At 41.2% G+C, this 17,802-nt stretch overlaps 1 protein-coding gene across 1 annotated transcript in view; it reads left to right on the top strand.

The window, feature by feature from the left end:
- Nucleotides 1-5,057: 5,057 nt before the first annotated feature.
- FBN2 (fibrillin 2) overlaps nt 5,058-17,802 on the top strand; it is a 175,620-nt gene continuing 162,875 nt past the window's right edge. Inside the window, exons 1-5 of the mRNA XM_074855232.1 lie at nt 5,058-5,281; nt 6,149-6,231; nt 9,962-10,060; nt 10,620-10,715; nt 13,062-13,157. Of these exons, the coding sequence (XP_074711333.1) occupies nt 5,058-5,281; nt 6,149-6,231; nt 9,962-10,060; nt 10,620-10,715; nt 13,062-13,157 (598 nt within the window). The remainder of the gene's footprint in view (nt 5,282-6,148; nt 6,232-9,961; nt 10,061-10,619; nt 10,716-13,061; nt 13,158-17,802) is intronic.

Genomic DNA, 17,802 nt, shown 5'->3' with positions numbered 1-17,802 from the left:
CTCAAGAGGACAAGTCCAAAAACTCAGTTTTTACAACATTTATTTTAACATGACAATGAAACATTCACAGGAAGATGTCAGAAAGAGAGGGTGACATGTTAGACTGGCTGAAGGAAAACAGTTTATCAGAAATGAGTTGTGTTTACGAGGCACCAGCACACAGATAGGAGTTCATTCTGATGCCTCAGCTCTTACCAAACCCAAGTTCCACTCTGTCCCACTTTCCACAGGATTTAGTATGTGGGAGCCCAGGGTCTACTGGCAAGCAACAGGTATCTCATAATTTGCTTTATTAAAGTGGAACAAAAAGAGGAAAGAGTAAACTGCTCACAGGTATTCCATTCAACATGTTTATAACTGCACAATTTACCATTTTTCATTTTTTTTCTTATTTTTCAGTGTGTTTTGACATATTTAAAAACATGTTTATGTTTGGAATGGTCCAAAATAGTGGTGGTAAGAAGTCAGGTGAGAGCATTTGCCCTCTTGTCAAATTAAGGTATACCGAAATGATATTGAAAACATGCATATGTTTAACAAGTAAGAAACTTGCTTTTACAGACCAAGTCAGTTGTGTGGGTGGAACTTGAGATGTAACTAGAAAAGGAGAAAGAAGAAGAAAAATATTTACACGTTCTTAAATGCCTAGATTTTTTTAGTTTATTCTGGTCATTTACAAGCAATTTTTATCATTTGAACCACTTTTTATCTATAATAAAACCACATCACCTTGAAAGAATTATTCATGCACTTTTTTCATGGAGGAAGCAGGAAGTATTACTCATGACACCTAAAACCTGAACACTTCCAGTTATACTTGGTATGGCCAGACACTCAGATACATCCCTTGCTACCAGTATATCCATGTGGAAGGACCAGCAAACTGCATCCTGTACCTGTATATATCCAAGTGCTTAGGTCTGTGGCTCTGTACTACACCATACATTACAGTCCTAAAACTGGTGTCTGGCACTTAACACTGAAAAGATAAGGCCATGCTCCTGAAATATACAGAAGCACAAGTTCACATGTTTGTAATTATATAATTTGTACTGTAGTGTCTTAGCCATGAAACAAAACAACAACAAAAACCAACCAACCAAAAACCCAATACAAGAAAAAAAGCTTTATCCTACTGAAAAACCCTTTAAGGCAAGCATATTCTTTCATATCAAGTATCTGTTGCAAGTTACGTGATTTATGCTTTCAGTCTATGGCCTTAGGTAAACAGATGGGTCCAATACTGCAGTCTCTTCCATTAACTTTAAGAGAAAACTCTGTAGGACAGGATCAGTCTACAATAGATTCAACTCCTCTTAATGCTGTGGAAGGAAAATAGTATGACAGCAGCTTGGACAGCAGCATTAAGAAGAAAGAAACTGGTGTTTTTTTAAACTGGACATTCTCTTGTCATTTGTACTGATCTAGGCATTCAACACTGAGTGCTTTTAATGATTCAGGGTAATGACTAACTGAGAATATTTTTGACAAAAAAATGTGGCCACTGAAAGACATAATTTTTAGGACTAAAAGAAATTACTTACATCCAAGAAGTCTAGTTTACTTGGACTTGCTTTAGGAAAGTGATAGCCCACAGTTTTACTTTGTTTCCAAATGCCAAAATAGCAGGAGTGTCTTTGCTTAAAAGTAACTCCCACTCTTGCTTGGGAAGAAAAATTCAACCACGTGGGAAAAATGTGGATTCTGAAGTAATATGCATTATGAGTTTTTCTCTGTGAATATTTTCTGCATGTAAATGCACTCTTACATGTTTCTTGAACATCCACTATATATAACATTTTGAACTATTTTGATCAGAATTGGTCAGACTTGAAGTAGAACTTCAGCTAGAGCAATGCAGAGCTCATTCATTCTTCTGCATCAGTGACATGATGTCAATATATCATGGCATTTTCCATGAAAGAAGCTATTCTATTTATAACAGGTAGGGAATAGGATGGGAGGGAACCTCTGGGGATCATTGAATTCAAATGCTTTGTAAGAGATGGGAGACACCACCTATGATATCTTTCCTAAAGAAATCTAGTTTTATCTTAACAGGACTTAAAGTTTTGAGTTCTACTTTTTCCAATGCAGAGCTGTATTCCTGTCTTATCTAAGAAACTATTCCAGTTGTAGCACTAATTTAAATTATCATAACTTTATATTTTTTTCCTTCTATTTTCCTTCACTATTCTTTTTAAGAGAAATTCTGTTATCTGAAGAACCCAAACCCTTTAGTAGTGTCTTTCTTCCCTTGACCATACTAGTGGCTTTTATGTGCAGCTACTTCAATTATAACATCTTTTTCTAATGTGAAGATCAGAAGATAATCATTATTTTAAATGATGTCTGATCAGTGTCTTGTACCCATAAAAAGTACTGATGGTCCCCTCTCTAATGAAGACTGATTTGCTGGTAAGTACTTCATTTGTACACATACCTACATGGACCATTGATATCGCAATCTTACCAGAATTAAAACTCCTTGCTAGTGAATGTTTCACAGTTTTGTGTGCTAGTTCCTTTCAAAAGTCTAGATAGGTGATACTTAGTCCTCTTCCAGTTTGAATGCATCAGGGTCTCCGAGTCTTTAAAATCACTTTACAAACCACTGGTAGCTGCTGACCATTTGCTTTTGTTCCTGTGCTCAATATGTACAGTTTCAAAGTAAATAAACAATAAAAAGTATATATATTTTGGCTTTGAACAATAAATTTTTCCTAATTTCTAGCCCAACCTTGCTGTCTAAATGATTCACTACTTTTGTTGGTTTTCACTGATCTTTTTTTTTTCCTTAAGATTTTCTTGTGCTGCTGTTTTCAAGATGTAGCTCTGTTTAACTTCTGGGAATTACTTCTTTATCTCCATGCTTCCTGATATCCAAGGCCCTAAGCTTATCTCATATCAGTTCTTTCCTTTTTATTCTTTGCATTTTTCTTGAGATAATTATTCACACAAACAGGCGTGGATTCCTTCTCTCTCCCTGGCTTTGTTAGACGCATCTCATTCATGTCAGGTTTAACAGCCTGTTTTGAAGAAATTCCAAATCTCACCTATATTCATGAGGTTCCTGAACTCTTCTACCTGGTTGTCTTCATTAAACACTTCCCTTAATTTCTCAACGTTTTACCTTTAAAGATTCAGATCCTCCCATGCAATCTTATTTTTGCTGACCTTCCAAATCTAAATACATTGGCTTCCAATCAATCAGAATATAGATCTGTAAATGGAGCCTCTATTAGAGCCACCGGACCAGCAAATAAGGACAGTGACTTGAATAAGGGAGTGGTTTCATGACTAGGGGGTTTTATTTCAGAGATAACAAAACATGGGTCCTGCTCCTCATCGCAGAAGTAGAACTGCCAGATAACATGCACATGGAGCTAAGAGCAGCTGCTACTTTTTTGTTTTGTTTTTAAGGACAACTAAACGTTTCCTGGTTGCCACAGTATGCCATGGTATGTATGGTGAGGTGCTCAACCGTATAGCTCTAATTCAAAGCAATCAATCTTAGATGACAAAACCATATTGTGACCTGTTGTTAGGAGAACAACCCACGGGGAGCACTTCATGCTGGTGGCTAAGTATTCCACCCATCGGGGTAAATGCATGGTTTATGGCCTGAAAAAGTAAATATGAAACTAGCCAAGCTGGGGGTGGGGGTGGGTGGGGGTGTGTGTTGCATTCATTTTGAAGATGTTTATATAGAGAGAAACAGCAAGAGGAAAACAAGTAGAGCTTTAAGGTGTGAAACTGCAAAAACGACTCCTGAAGGCAACTGCAAACGAATGCAGTTCAAAGTCTCTCAGCTCTTGATGCTTTCCAAGAAGTTTTTGCTTTTCAAGATGTTTTTTGCAGAAACATGTCAGCTTGCTGACAAGAACACCAACACACGACGCTGAACCGATGCCACACGGGAACGCGCTTCCGCACCGAGCGCCTCTGCTCGCCATTCCCATGGGCGAGCCCCGCGAGGCCCCGGGCCACTCGCGGGGGGTGGGGCGGGCTGCCCGAATACCACCCCACCCCCGCGCCGGCTGCAAGCCCTGCCAGGCCAGGTGAAAGGTCCGGCCCGAGGCGTCACCCTGCCGGGCTGGGCCTCATCCTACAGCTTGGGCCCAGACCTTTCTTTTGAACCCCAGGTGCTTTTCCATTCAGGGATTTACTTACAAGTCCCTCCGCAAAGGCGGGACCCTACGCATTTCACGGTACGGTCCGCAGAGGTTTGGGAAGGCAGGAGGGGGCCGACGGGAGGCGTGGAATTCCCTGTCGGGGCCAGCTCTGCCTGCCCCGCGCTCCCTCCATGTGCTCTGCACCCCCCGTCCCCCGCCGAGCGCCCCTCCCTCCCCGCCCCTCTTCCCGGCCCCGCCGCAGCCCCACGTGTGCGGCGCCCGCTCCGCTCCCTTCGGCCCAGCCCGCCGCCGCGGCGCCTCCCGCATCGCCCCGCGTGAGCCGAGCCGAGCCGGGCCGGGCCGAGCCCAGCCCAGCCCAGCCCAGCCCAGCCCAGCCCAGTCTCTCGCCCCCTCCTCCCGGGGCTGCCGCTGCAGCACCGGCCGGGAGGCCCCGGCCCCGGCCTCGGCCCCGCCTCTGGGCCTCTCCCGCCCCTCCAGCCCCCTGTAAAACCGCCCTTCGTGCGGGGCGGAGATGTTTGCGCTCCTCTCGGCCCGAGCGGGCGCTTTCTTTGGACGCGGTTGTTGCCGATTATCGTCTTGCGCTTGTCTGTCCTAGAGAAGTTCAACGTGGTTCCGTTGGATCTCCTTTTTCGGAGGGGGGAAAGTAAATCTCCACCAACGCCACTTCTCTTTTTCCCCCTCTTTCTTCCCCTCTGGAGAGAGAGGAGGGGGGATGCAACGAGGGCCCTGCTGCTGGTATCACCGTGTCCCGCTGACGGCTGCGGCGGCAGGGCAGGCTGGGGAGGAGAGAAGAAAGAGTTTCCGCGGCTGAAGCCTGCCCCTAACGAGGAGCGGAGCCGTGCCCGCTGACGGCGGTGCGGGACAGGCGCACCTCTCCCCCGCTCCCCGCCCGCCGCCGTTTCCCACCGGGGCAGCCGCAAGATGGGAAGGCGGCGGTGGCTCTGGGTGCAGCCCTGCTTCCTCTGGCTGGGCTGCCTGGCGCTCTGGGCGCAGGGAGCAGCCGGGCAGCAGCAGCAGCCGCCGCCAGCCCGCCCGGCGGGAGCAGCGGGCCGCATCCACCCTGCCGCCGCGTACCGGGAGGACGGGGCTGGCAGCGCCGCCGTCGGCCGGGTCCGCAGGCGAGGACAGCAGGACGTGCTTCGCGGGTAGGGACGCGCCGCGCCGCGCTCGGGCCTCCGCCCTCCGCAGCCTGAAGCCCCGTCCCCGCCTGGCCCCGGCGGGGGGTCCTCCGGGCAGCGCCGCCCGCTCCCCAGCCAGCAGCCCCCTCCCGCAGCCGCCTCCCGCCCGCCCCTACCTCGAACCCGCCGCCGTGGTCTTCGTTCGGACCTCGGTACATGTCACCCCTCGGCCCCTCGATACGCCTGAGGAGTGGTGATGAACGGGGCTTGGCCTTTTGTCCTCGGCTACGAAGCACGGTCTTTTAATTAGGGCGGTTATATCAAAAGCAGCCATCGTGGGGGCCTACGCTCCAACTAACAGATGTACCCAATGGGGCTTTTTATTCGAGCACGTTGTGATGTTAAAGTTACTTTGACATTCACTTTAATTTGGCTCCTACCGAGAAACTATGCAAAACCTGTTTTTTCTGATGTTTTGGGGGGTTCTTGGTAACGTGAATGAGTTTATTACATGACCAGCCATCCCTTCTGTCTTGTGTTAGATGGCAGCACGAAGCCAATTTTTACAGCATGGCTTCTGAGACTATATGAATGTAGAGCCAAACTTGCTCCTTGTGTATCCTCAGCAGTTCCAGCAGGGATGAACGTGGCCTGCTGTTGTCTAGTCTGCCTCTCCTCTTAATACGAATACAACATAAAAAGTGGCTTGGAACTTCTTATAGTGGAGAAAGATTGTGTTCCTTTGGGGGATGATTTCTTTGTAGACGCCTTTGCCTTACGCTTTTTTTCTTTCATGTGGCTGGCTTCTTCCCTTGTGTGTGCATAAAACTTTAGATTCTATTTACACTGAGTTATGTTTTTGTATATACATTTATTTGTTTGTCTGTGTGACAGGCCGAATGTGTGTGGCTCTAGATTCCATTCGTACTGTTGCCCTGGATGGAAAACACTCCCTGGAGGAAACCAATGCATTGTTCGTAAGTGTCTGACTTCAAGTTGCTACTGCCCTAGGGGTAATAATAAAAATAAATATTCTGTGATTTACTGCTCCATTCAGTATGAGAAAAGAGAATTCAGTTCTGTCTTTTGCCTTGTTTTTATAAAGAGAAAAAAAAAAAGGAAAAAATGATGGATTTACAGGACCTCATTTCTTGTAATCAAAAGATTGGCCAATTGCTATATTTTCTTTGGTGTGTTCATAAGGGCATATCTCCAGTTAGTTTTTTGAAAAGAAGAACATGACAACAAAGGAAGAAGGAAAAAACCTTCCATAAATCAAATAATCAACTATAGTAACAGGAAACAAAGCCAAAAGGTTTTGATATGAAGCAAATCAGAACTGAAGTTTTGGGAAACTTCTGTGCTAGGCTTGGAATTACGATGAAATGGAAACCTTTTTTATATCTGGGGTGCTTATTCTCTTGTCTGTCATTTTTAGTTGTGATTTAATAGCTAGGAAGCATGTAGATTGGGATTACTGCCTGGTACTGTGCTAACAGATGTGGCTGTTGACATGGCTTGACAAAAAAAAGGGAGGGGAATCTGCTCAGTACTCTGGGGATACGCAGTACTTAGGGAACGTTGTCTATGTAGAAAGGAATTAGAGAATTAAGTTGAATTTAAGTTGAATTAGATAAAAACTGATATTATACACATGCTTCATATAGTCTTTGAATTTTAATGTGAGTCTGTTCCCATTCATCCTAGCCTGTCACCATCTCTTTTGCTTGTAAGTATGCTCAACTTCAGAATTCAGTTTCAAGAACATATTGGCCTTTATGTAAGCAATGAAGGTCTTTGTAATACTCCACCCAACAAACAGACATCCAGGGCTAAACTAGAGAAGGAATGGGTGGTAAGCCAAGATCTGCCAAACTTAAAGGTGACTCTTGGGCTGTTGCCTTATGATTCAGGTCTATCAACCTGTTCACATCAATTTGTTTTACATGAGTCAGTTTTTCTTGCTAATATTTCTTATAACTCTGCCATGTATTTTTTTCATTTACGGTTGACCTGGCATTTCCTAGCAGAGGTTAACCATGTCATTCAGAGGAAGATGCTGATACCAGTACCACTGTGGAATAAGAGTTACTTCTCGGAATGTTCAGTTCACATTTATCATCTCCTAAAATTTTGGCTTACTTAAATGTAAACCAGAGTTTTTAAAATGGATTTAGGCTGCCTAATATGCTGTTGATAGGTTTTTCAAATTCAGCTGGGCATCTAGCTCAAGTGAAATTAGGGAGAGATGATGGTTTAGGTGCTTTCAGGAATCCTTATAAATTGTCCTTAAATTGTGACTCTCAGTGCCTCTTAAAGACCTCAGTCTCAGGTCTCTTCACATCCAGAATAATCTTCGATTTGCTATCAATTTATGTGCACAAAGGACATCTTTTATCTGCTGTTTACTTACTGGAACTTTATTGCAGCTTTCTAATATGTTTGAGGGGTGAATGATTTTGCTAGACCATCTGTGAGATTGGCTGTGACACTTTTCTATTTGATTTTTGGTGAAGGTTTAAGAGCACAGATTTCTATGCTCACATTAAACATTTTTTGAGGTGATGGTCCCTCTAGCTAGCGCTGTTTAGCTAGATAAAACCTCCTACACACAATTACAGGCAAGCTAGCAAACTTCTTATTGGAGATGCATTGATTATAATTAGTGCAGATTGTAACTGTTGATTTTAAAGTATCACTTCATGAGGAGAGATCTATGAGCTAGTGGTAGGTCAACAGGAAACCATTCTGACCTTACAGTGTTTCCAGTTGATAACATGATGATGGTTGTTTGGTCTCACGTATTTATAATTTACAGCGATCTTTTATCTAAAAAATGAAGGTCTGGTTGGGTTTTACTTTTCTTTAAATAAATTAAACTGTACTGGTGAAAGCATACTTAGATTATGCTTTCAGCCATAAGACTTTCAGTTGATAAAAAATTATTCCCTAACAGATAATAAAATGACAAGGTGTAGACCTCGCTTAACGAGGAGATTGAGCTATCTTGTATAAAGATGGACTGAACAGTGATAAGACAGCCCTGTCCCTGTGTAAGTGCTCTAAATCCGAGTCCCGTTTTTCACTTTTATGTTTGCTAATGGGAAAAGTATTTTGTATCAGTCAGTGGTATGTCTCTAATTCAAACTAAATACCAAAATCCCACAAACTCTTTCATCTGATGCCTTTGCATTTAGGGCATAGTTGTATAGGAATTTTAACGATAAATGTGGATGTTCCACACTGCATCTTTCAGACGCCCAATGAGTGGTGTTAGTGGACCACTAATGTAGCTTTGTCTCCTCCTCTCTGCCTTCATTGGAGTATGTTGAGGAGGATGCAGGTTTACAAAATCTGGTCTGGTTTGATGATGTTTAGCATCAGTGCAAAGCTTCTGATTTAGTGGAGAAAGGGTAAAAGGGAGCATATACATTTCGCTGGGGGCATATTTGAATTCTGTGAGGCAAGAAAACAATTTGCTTCCTTATGGGAGTTGCATCTCATTTATGCATGTTTTTCTAAATCGGAAGGGGAGCACAAGCATTATGGGAAGGGTCTTATCTCTGCTTTCTTTTTTTCTACGTATGTGGCCAGATGGGTTTTTTCTTTCCTTTCAATGTATATAGACAGGCTTTTTAGGTGGTTGGTATATTCTGGCAAATTATCTACCAGAGGTACTTGTTCCTTTTTTAGTCCTTCAGTGGAGTTGTGCGTGATTCTCTCGAAGCCCCGGAGTTATTTACAAAGAAATTGTGAATTCTTTCTTGGTTTTTTTGCTTTACAAGTTGTCTTTTGCATGATACATGTTTTTTGAGGTGGCCTTGTGCTGTACTGGCTCTTAATATTTCAGGCTCTCCTTTGGTGTATTTACTCATCCAGCAGACTATTTAGATGTATTCATTTGGATGTCCTTTAGAATCTGGATTTAGCCTTTAACTCTCTCCTGGCCCTGTCGTTCCTTTGTGCAATGGAGCTCCCCTGGCTGGTGAGTGAGAAGGGAAGGCATGACTTTGATGCATCAGGGGAGAGCACAATGGCATGTACATTATGCGCACATAGTATCGTATAGACAGGCTTCCCTGAGATTTTTATAAAGTTAGTTTCAGAATGACAGTGTGGAAATACTTGAGTACAGAAAACTATACTTGGGGAAAACTAAGCCAAATCTGCAAAGCCCATCATTTGTTCATTGACTTCCCACAAAACAGCTTTGTGTAAAGGATGGGTAATCTTAAAAAAGAGAGACCCTAAAGTGCCTCTGAAATAGCTATTATAAGAGAGAAGCCATACCATAAATTGGCATTTATGATCTATATTGTTTATATTCATTCAAATCTTGGATTCTTGGTAAAGATTCTACAGGTCTTGTGGTCTAAAATATATAATTTTAATAATTCTACATTGCTTCTGTGATAGGCTGGTATTTCTAATTAGGGAAAGAGTTGATTATCTGGTTTCAGTGGTCAGACTAGTGTTTGAGTATGCCGTATTCCATTCTGTCTTTAAATTTGTCAGAGATACTGATTATACCAAAATTCAGTTTGTTTTATTTAACTTACAGTTGGTTCTGTCCCAATGGACTGAGCATCCAAGTGCTGGTTGTTTTGGGTTTTTTTAAAAGAAGCTGTTAGGATACTTTTTGGGGTTTTTTTCCTGTAGTTTAAGGTTACTGTTAATCACTGTCTTTCTAACTGTGTTCTTCCTCAGCGATTTGTAGAAATAGCTGTGGTGATGGATTTTGTTCCCGTCCTAACATGTGCACTTGTGCAAATGGACAAATATCACCTACTTGTGGATTGAAATCTAGTAAGGACTTACTATATTTTCATTAGAGATTTCATTTTAAGTAATTCTCTTTTGAGTATCAACTCAAAAATAACTGTGTAAATTCTTTAAACATAACTTGTCATTACTGCATACATATATGTAACTTACACTTTAGTTTTTGTTAAAGTTTGATATACCATGTGTGCATGTTTACTCAGTGTGACAGATTGAAAAAAAAGTGTTTTAAGAGATAAGCAAGTTTAAATATAAACGTGTGCGGTATTAACATCTTCATTGAGTCCATTTTCCTGAGAAATGAAGATTGTACAGCCTCCAAGATAATTAAAAGTTCTAAGTTGCTAACTATAGTAATGGAAAACTCAAAACAAACTCTTCATGATTTAAAATAATAGCTGAGTAATAGCTACAGCTTGGAGGGCTTTGGTTACAAGAATACCTGCATGTACACTTAAATAGATAGCATATATTGTACAAAGTTCATGTCTGCTTTCAGATGTCTTTGTTTTTATGCACGTTTGTTTCCCAACATGGTATTTTTGCCTAACACTGGTATCTCTCTGCCTGGGCTCTGCTGCAGTACAACGGTGCAGCATCAGGTGCATGAATGGTGGCACGTGCACAGACGACCGATGCCAGTGCCAGAAGGGCTACATTGGAACTTACTGTACACAGCGTAAGTAACTGCTCTGTTGCATCTAAAAAATCCACGTAAGTCCTGCAAGTTAGCTTCTTACTTTTGGTAGAGTAGGAAGATCAAAAAGCCGGTATGCTGAAATAGAATGAAATGTTTGAGAGAAATTTAATGCTGTTTGGGATGTATGGTTTAGCTGCAAGTCAGTTCATGCATTGTATCTCTAAAATTCAAATTAGAGATCAAATTCACCAGATAGTTTTGGAAAATCCTTTGGGAGCAGTGGCAGTATACATCTCACTCTCCTTTTCTTAGCAGATGATCATTCATTTTCCATTCTTTTTGATGAAATTTCTCTGTCTCAGAAGAACAGCCTAACTGCTAGGTTAAAGCATGTTTTTCTGTTTTCTACTTGACTAAGGAAAAAAGACTAAATGCAGTTCAAGCTTTTTGATACCCTTTTGGTTTGTCAGGCAAGCTAGAAAGTCAATTATTTGCACAGCTCTACCTATCACAGTACAGTGTTTGCAAGCTATACAAATTTAGTAAACAATAAAAATCACTAAAGGCTGCAGGGATGAAGAAAGACTCAAAGTATATTCTGAGGTTAACTGACTACTAATCAGCTAAGAAATTAATTGCAGAAGGTAGTCTGAAGGAACTAGAGAAAAACAAAAGACAGCTCTGCAAAGAACAAGTTAGACCGAAAGGACATCCTTTTGTCTTGGTTGTTCTTGCAAATGCTGGAGAGCAGTCTTGTGGTTGCTTTGTTTCTATCTGGATAAAATTCTCTAAAATTTTAGGTAATAATTGTAATCCTAAACTATGACCCTAGTCACAGAGTTACTTTTAAGAGTTGGTGGCCCCTTCCTGCCAATTTTAAAGTACTGGGTCAACACCTGAATGCTCTCAGATGGGGCATGTTTCCAGTGAATAAATGAAAAGAGGATTGAATTTTCAAGCAGCGACTCTAAAGCAATATGGAAAATCTGAAGAAACTGTAGAGATTGGACTCAGTGTATAGGATAGTTAAAATTTCAAGTAAGATTGAATGTTTGTCTTCTAGACACAGTATGGAATGAATGTCTGAAAAACGTAAATATGTTTTTATTTCTTTTTACTGAAATATAATTGTGTCTTAAAAATACTGAAGTTAATTTTTCTAAAGTGTCATTGTCCATTAATTCAGCAATGTAATACATGCAGAGAAGTGTCTTCATTTTATGCATAAGATATGCATTCTCAGTAAAAAGTAATTCAGGCTTATAGTTCTTGATAAGAAGTAAGGCTTTATCACATTTCCACATAACAGTATATTTTATGTTCCTCCTTGTGATATAGGAGTGATGTGCACACTTTTACCAGTTTGAAATAGATTGCTGAGATTCTTCTGCACTGGATTCACCACTGTGTTACAAATGCCACCCTCAAACTGGGGAGACCTGTGTAGAAAGGCAGCCTAGAGACTTCTAGCCCAAAATCTGCTGCTGTTCAGAACCACTTAAAAACTGTGGGGCTCTCCTTTAAGGTGAAATACTTTGGTTTGGAACATGTACTAATTCTGAACAAGGCTATATGTCTTGGAAGCAATGAAAATAGATTGAGTTAGTTAAAGCACTCTTTTAATAGTATTTTTCAACCTCACTGAAGAATTGTCTGTCTTCAAATTGATAAGATTTCAGTGCGTTGGCAGGAGGCTTTGTTCTTGATTCACACTGTTGATAAATAGCATGAGCTAAGTCCCACAGCTGTAAAGTACCTTCTCCATCTATATATACTCTAGATTTATACCCCCCAAAACTAATTTTATTTCTTGTTGTGATCTTGTAGGAAACAGTTTTTGAAGGTACTTAAAGATGAGTTAAACTGGTAGTTCTTTTCCCTTACTCTAAACATGACTTCTGCCAGCAGTATCAACTCTGAGAGCTAAATTATCTGCCTCTTGGACTCCCCAAGCCTCCCTTCTTGGAAGATTTGTTGCTGTTGTGATTGAATGGCACAACTTACTATGCTCAAAAAGCTCTCAAAATAATTGAGCGTTTATCTGATAGCCTCAGTGATAAAGATCTTATGATTAGTGACTAGAGCTGCACAACTGTTAAAAATATACTTAAACATCTGCTAAGAATTTATGCTGGATATGATTAATTAAACAAACAGCTGCTTGCAATTAGCATTTAACAGGTGCTAATGGCATTTGGGCTAATGGAATTTGACTTGAACAATCATTATTGTTGGTGATGATAGGTAGGAAGGAGATCAGTTTGATCTCCAGGTCCAGAAAGATTTAGAGTAGCTGAGAGGAAAAGACATATTTTTGAATACTGCATATGGTAATCTTTGAAATACCATTACTGTAACTTTTAAAACTTTTTTTGTTGATTAAAGCTGTCTGTGAAAATGGCTGCCGGAATGGAGGACGGTGTGTTGGACCTAATCGCTGTGCATGTGTCTATGGATTTACTGGCCCTCAGTGTGAAAGAGGTAAAAGAAATAAGGAAGGAAATTATGAGCCATTATATGCAGCAATACAGTATGTATGTACCTTATGTTGTGAATTTTCTGGCTGAGCCAGTAAGCTTCCAGTAAACCACTTGTTATTTGTAATTTTAGAAAATATCTTCCTTTTTAGTCTGGTAGCCACATTTCAGACTGGCAAGCACAAAGTTGTCACAGTTGGTAGGAATTTGAGCTAATTTAGGCTGCTTATTTTGTTTGTGTAATACTTAAAAGATGAGCTAGCTTTTGCTCTCAGCTACACAAAATAACATGACAGCAAAATTGTTGATGATATGTGCAACTAATTAAAGGCTTGTTTTTCTGTATAACACCTCTATCATAAGAAGAACCTGGGAAGTTATTTGCTCTGGTTAGTTCTATCCTATAGGAGAAAGTCAGATATGGAGTGAAAAAATAAGCAATTGCTATATTACTGAGTTCAGTTCCTAAAACCATTCTTATTCAAGAAAACACCTTAGACATGGCTTAACTTGTAGTGGTTTCATGAATTGGGGACTAAACTAGAATTTTATTTTAAAATGTAATGGAGAAATCCCTTAGCTGCCTTTTATGGGCTTAGAGATGCTGACAAAGTCAGTTTTAATGACACTGAACAAAATGTTTTTAGTGTTAGACTAATTAAGGCACTAAGTCCATACATAGTGATTTAGAATAAACCTGCTTCCACTGTAAGACATCTGTACTTCTTGTTTTTTAATAAATCAGAGCATTGTTTGTATTTTGAAACCAAAACTGTGGAAATGTAGTGATGTAGAACCACTCAACATTAGATATAATTAGATATATAGATATATAATTAGATGTAACGTATTCTTTGTGCATCAAACTGACAAGTGTAACCCAAATTACTGTCTATTTAGAATGGATTTTTAATGAGTGGATATAGTGCAAATTGCTTATCAAAACATTAATGTTGTACATCCTTTAACATGAAGTTTTCAAGCATCATCAAAGATGATGGTGAAGAGCTTAGCAGAAATACTATACTATGTCTTTCTCAAAGTTGGTGTGTTTGCAAATACATGTTCTCATCAAAAAGGGTACTGAAGAACTGAGCAACCATAGTGTGAAATGCTGAATACTAGTATGCGCTGTTATCTTATGCCTTTGAAATATTCAGAAGGTTGTCAGGACTAAAAAGGGTAATGGGATCATTTGCATTAATAGAAAATAGAAAGTCACATTCTTAATTCACATTAGCAGTGGATGAGACACCCGCTCAGGGCAGAAGTAGACTTCTTAGGTTGATAAAAGAATTTAAAGCAGAAAGGACCTCCACAGGCCACCTAGTCCAGTACCTGCTGAGAGCTCAGGTCCATGTCCAGTCAAGTTTTGAACACCTTCAAGGATGGAGATTCCACAGCATCTCTGGACAAACCTGTTCCGGTATTTGACCACTCATGTTAAAAACAATCAAATGAAACAACCTAAGTGCAGTTTTGCATGTTCCAACTTGTATTTGTTGCCTCTCGTCTGATTGCTGTGAGCTTCCAGGAAGAGTCCGGCTTCAATTTCTCTGTATTCTCTGAACGGGTAGCTGTAGGCAGCAATAAAGTTCTCTTGAAATCTTCTCTTCTTAAGGCTATATGAGCTCAGGTCCCTCAGCCTCTCCGCACAGGGTAAGTTCTCCAGCTCCCTAACCAGTTTGGTGGCCCTCTCCTTCTGCGTGTCTATTTCTTGTATTGGGAGTCCAAAACTAGACACAGTACTCTGGTGCAGTCTTACAGGTGCCAAGTCAAGGTGAAGGACCACTTCCCTGAATTGGATGCTACCACTCATCCTGACAGCCCATGCAGCTGGCCTTCTCTACTGCTTCACGTTCATGTTGTTGTCTACTTGGACCCCCATAATCCTTTTCGCAGAGCTGCTTGGCAGGCAGTTACCCTCCGCCTATGTTGTTCCATCAGGTTATTTCATCCCAGATATGAAACTTCTTTTGCTTTTGCTGAACTTCATGAGATAACTGTCTGCCCATTCTTTTCTAAGCTGTCTAGGTTACTCTGAGTAGCAGGCCTGCCCTTCAGCATATTGACTGGTGCCCCAGATTTGGTGTCATTTGCAGTCTTGTTGAGAGTGTTCTTTGTACCATCACCCAGGTTGTTAATGAAGACATTAAACTGTTACTTGTCCCGGTACTCGTCCTGGCCTTTAGATGGACTTTGCTGGTCACAACTCTTTGAGCCAGCAGTTCAGTGAATTTTCCACTCACCTTATCTATTGTTCACTTACTCAGCCTATATCTCACCAATCACAATCTCTCAATGGCAGCCTGTCTCAAAAGCCTTGCTCAGGTCAAGCAACATCCACTGCCCTCTCCTTGTCCTTGGCACCAGTGACCTTAAGGTTGAAAGCAGTGGTGGCATTTGTCATTGATAAACCCATGCTGGCTGCTCCCAAACACCTTCTTGTCATTCATGTGTTTGTTTAGAGATGGTTTCTGAAGGGAATCCTATGGGATTACGTGTTTCAAATTCATCTCTGAAGTGCTCAAAGCTGCACATAAATTGTGAAGATATCTTGCACCATTTTATTCAATTTGTTGACTGTGAAATGGAAATAATTTTCATCTAGATGAACGAAATAACTAAACAAACACTGAAAAACCAGGAGTTTTTATTTGCTATTCCAGGCTGTTTTGCACACCCACTAGATGTCAGAAGCAACAGAGAAATGTAAAGGGTGAATTTGTTTCTTTGTCTCTAATTGCTTGTCACTTTCATTCTTAAAACCAGATTTATGGACTTCTATTCATTGCTGTTAGTTTAGATTTTTGCTTTTACATGTTACATCTAGACCATTCTGTAGTCGCTTCTTATGAACAAAGCGCAAGGACTCAACTCTTATATTTTGGTTAGTGGGGAAATAGGAGGCGTTATGCTGTTAAAAACTCTTTTAGTAATTACAGCAGTTTTCAGAAATATGTCTTAGTGGAATGCACACCTGCCTTCTAGCTAAAATAAGAGACTACCAAGTCTTGTCATTTTAGAATGGATTTTCAAGGGATTGGACAATGTTAGGTTGCGTTTTAGTTTGAGCTTTAGTTCTGATGGAGCTTACGTTTCTCCAAATTTAACAGTCTAAGCTATGTATCCGAGATGGACGATAGTTATGATGAACTATAACATGATAGAATTGTAATATTGCAAACTCATTTCTTTTTTTTTTAATTGATTGCATTCAGATTTCTTTTATTTATTGCAAGACAACTTAGTAAGCTTGCTTTTTGTCCCAGATAAACCAATCATTCCTGGTTAAGATTTGCTTCTATTCTCTGACTAGATTCAGGACTCTGGAATCATGTTAATAGGAGATAGACTCCAGCTGTGATGCTGGCTCAGAGTTTTTAATAATGATGCTTATACTTGAAATAGGCTGACTTGTTTAAAAGATTCTAGTACATATGGGTATTGTAACTTTTGTGGTGATGAAAGCATTGAAGTTTGTTTTCTTGCAATTCACTGTTAAACTTTTAAGTTGCAGAATTTAAGCCACATAAAGGAATTAAATATCAGTATTTTGGCATCCATATTTCTTACCTGTCCTTAAAAGTCTTAGCCTTTCAATTCTATGTGTAGAACGCTATTGTTATGAGATTTAAGCTACATTTCATGGTTATTTGGAAATTAGAATTATAGAACCATAGAATGGTTTGAGTTGGAAGGGACCTTAAAAATCATCTAGCTCCCACCCCGCTGCCTTGAGCAGGGACACCTTCCACTAGATCAAGTTGCTCAAAGCCCCATCCAACCTGGCCTTGAACACTTCCAGGGAGGGGACATCCACAACTTCTCTGGGCAACCTGTTCCAGTGTCTCACCACACTCACAGTAGAGAGTTTCTTCCTTGTTTCTAATCTAAATCTGCCCTTTTTCAGTTTAAAACCACTACCCCTTGTCCCATCACTACACTCACTGATAAAGAGTCCCTCCCCACCTTTCCTGTAGGCTCCCTTTAAGTGCTGGAAGGCCTCTAGGAGGTCTCCCCAGAGCCTTGTCTTCTCCAGGCTGAACAAACCAGTTCTCTCAACCTGTCCTCATAAGGGAGGTGCTCCAGCCCCTTGATGATCTTCATGGCTCTCCTCTGGACCCACTCAAGCAGATCCACGTTCTCCTTATGTTGGGGGCCCCAGAGCTGAACAGAGAGCAGAGGGGCAGAATCGCCTCCCTCAACCTGCTAGCCACACTTCTCTTGATGCAGCCCAGGATGTGGTTGGCTTTCTGGGCTGCAAGCACACATTGCTGGCTTGTGTTGAGCTTCTCATCAACCAACACCCCCAAGTCCTTCTGCACAGGGCTGCTCTCAATCCACTCATCACCCAGTCTGTATTTGTGCTTGGGATTGCCTTGATCCATTTGCAGGACCTTGCACTTGGCTGTGCTGAACTTCATGAGGTTTGCATGGGCCAGCCTGTCAAGGTCCCTCTGGATGCCATCCCTTCCCTCCAGTGTGTCAACCGCACCACACAGGTTGGTGGTGCTGACGAACTTGTTGAGCGTGCACTCAGTCCCCCTGTCTGTGCCTTGCAAAGATGTTAAACAGCACTAGTCCCAACACCGACTGCTGAAGAATGTAACTTTTTTTTTTCCTTTGTAAAAATGGGGGTTATGTTT

This window comes from Strix uralensis, chromosome Z (assembly GCF_047716275.1).
Source record: "Strix uralensis isolate ZFMK-TIS-50842 chromosome Z, bStrUra1, whole genome shotgun sequence".
NCBI lineage: Eukaryota > Metazoa > Chordata > Aves > Strigiformes > Strigidae > Strix > Strix uralensis.
Note: the sequence above shows the minus strand (reverse complement) of the source record. Positions and strands in the feature narration are given on the sequence as shown.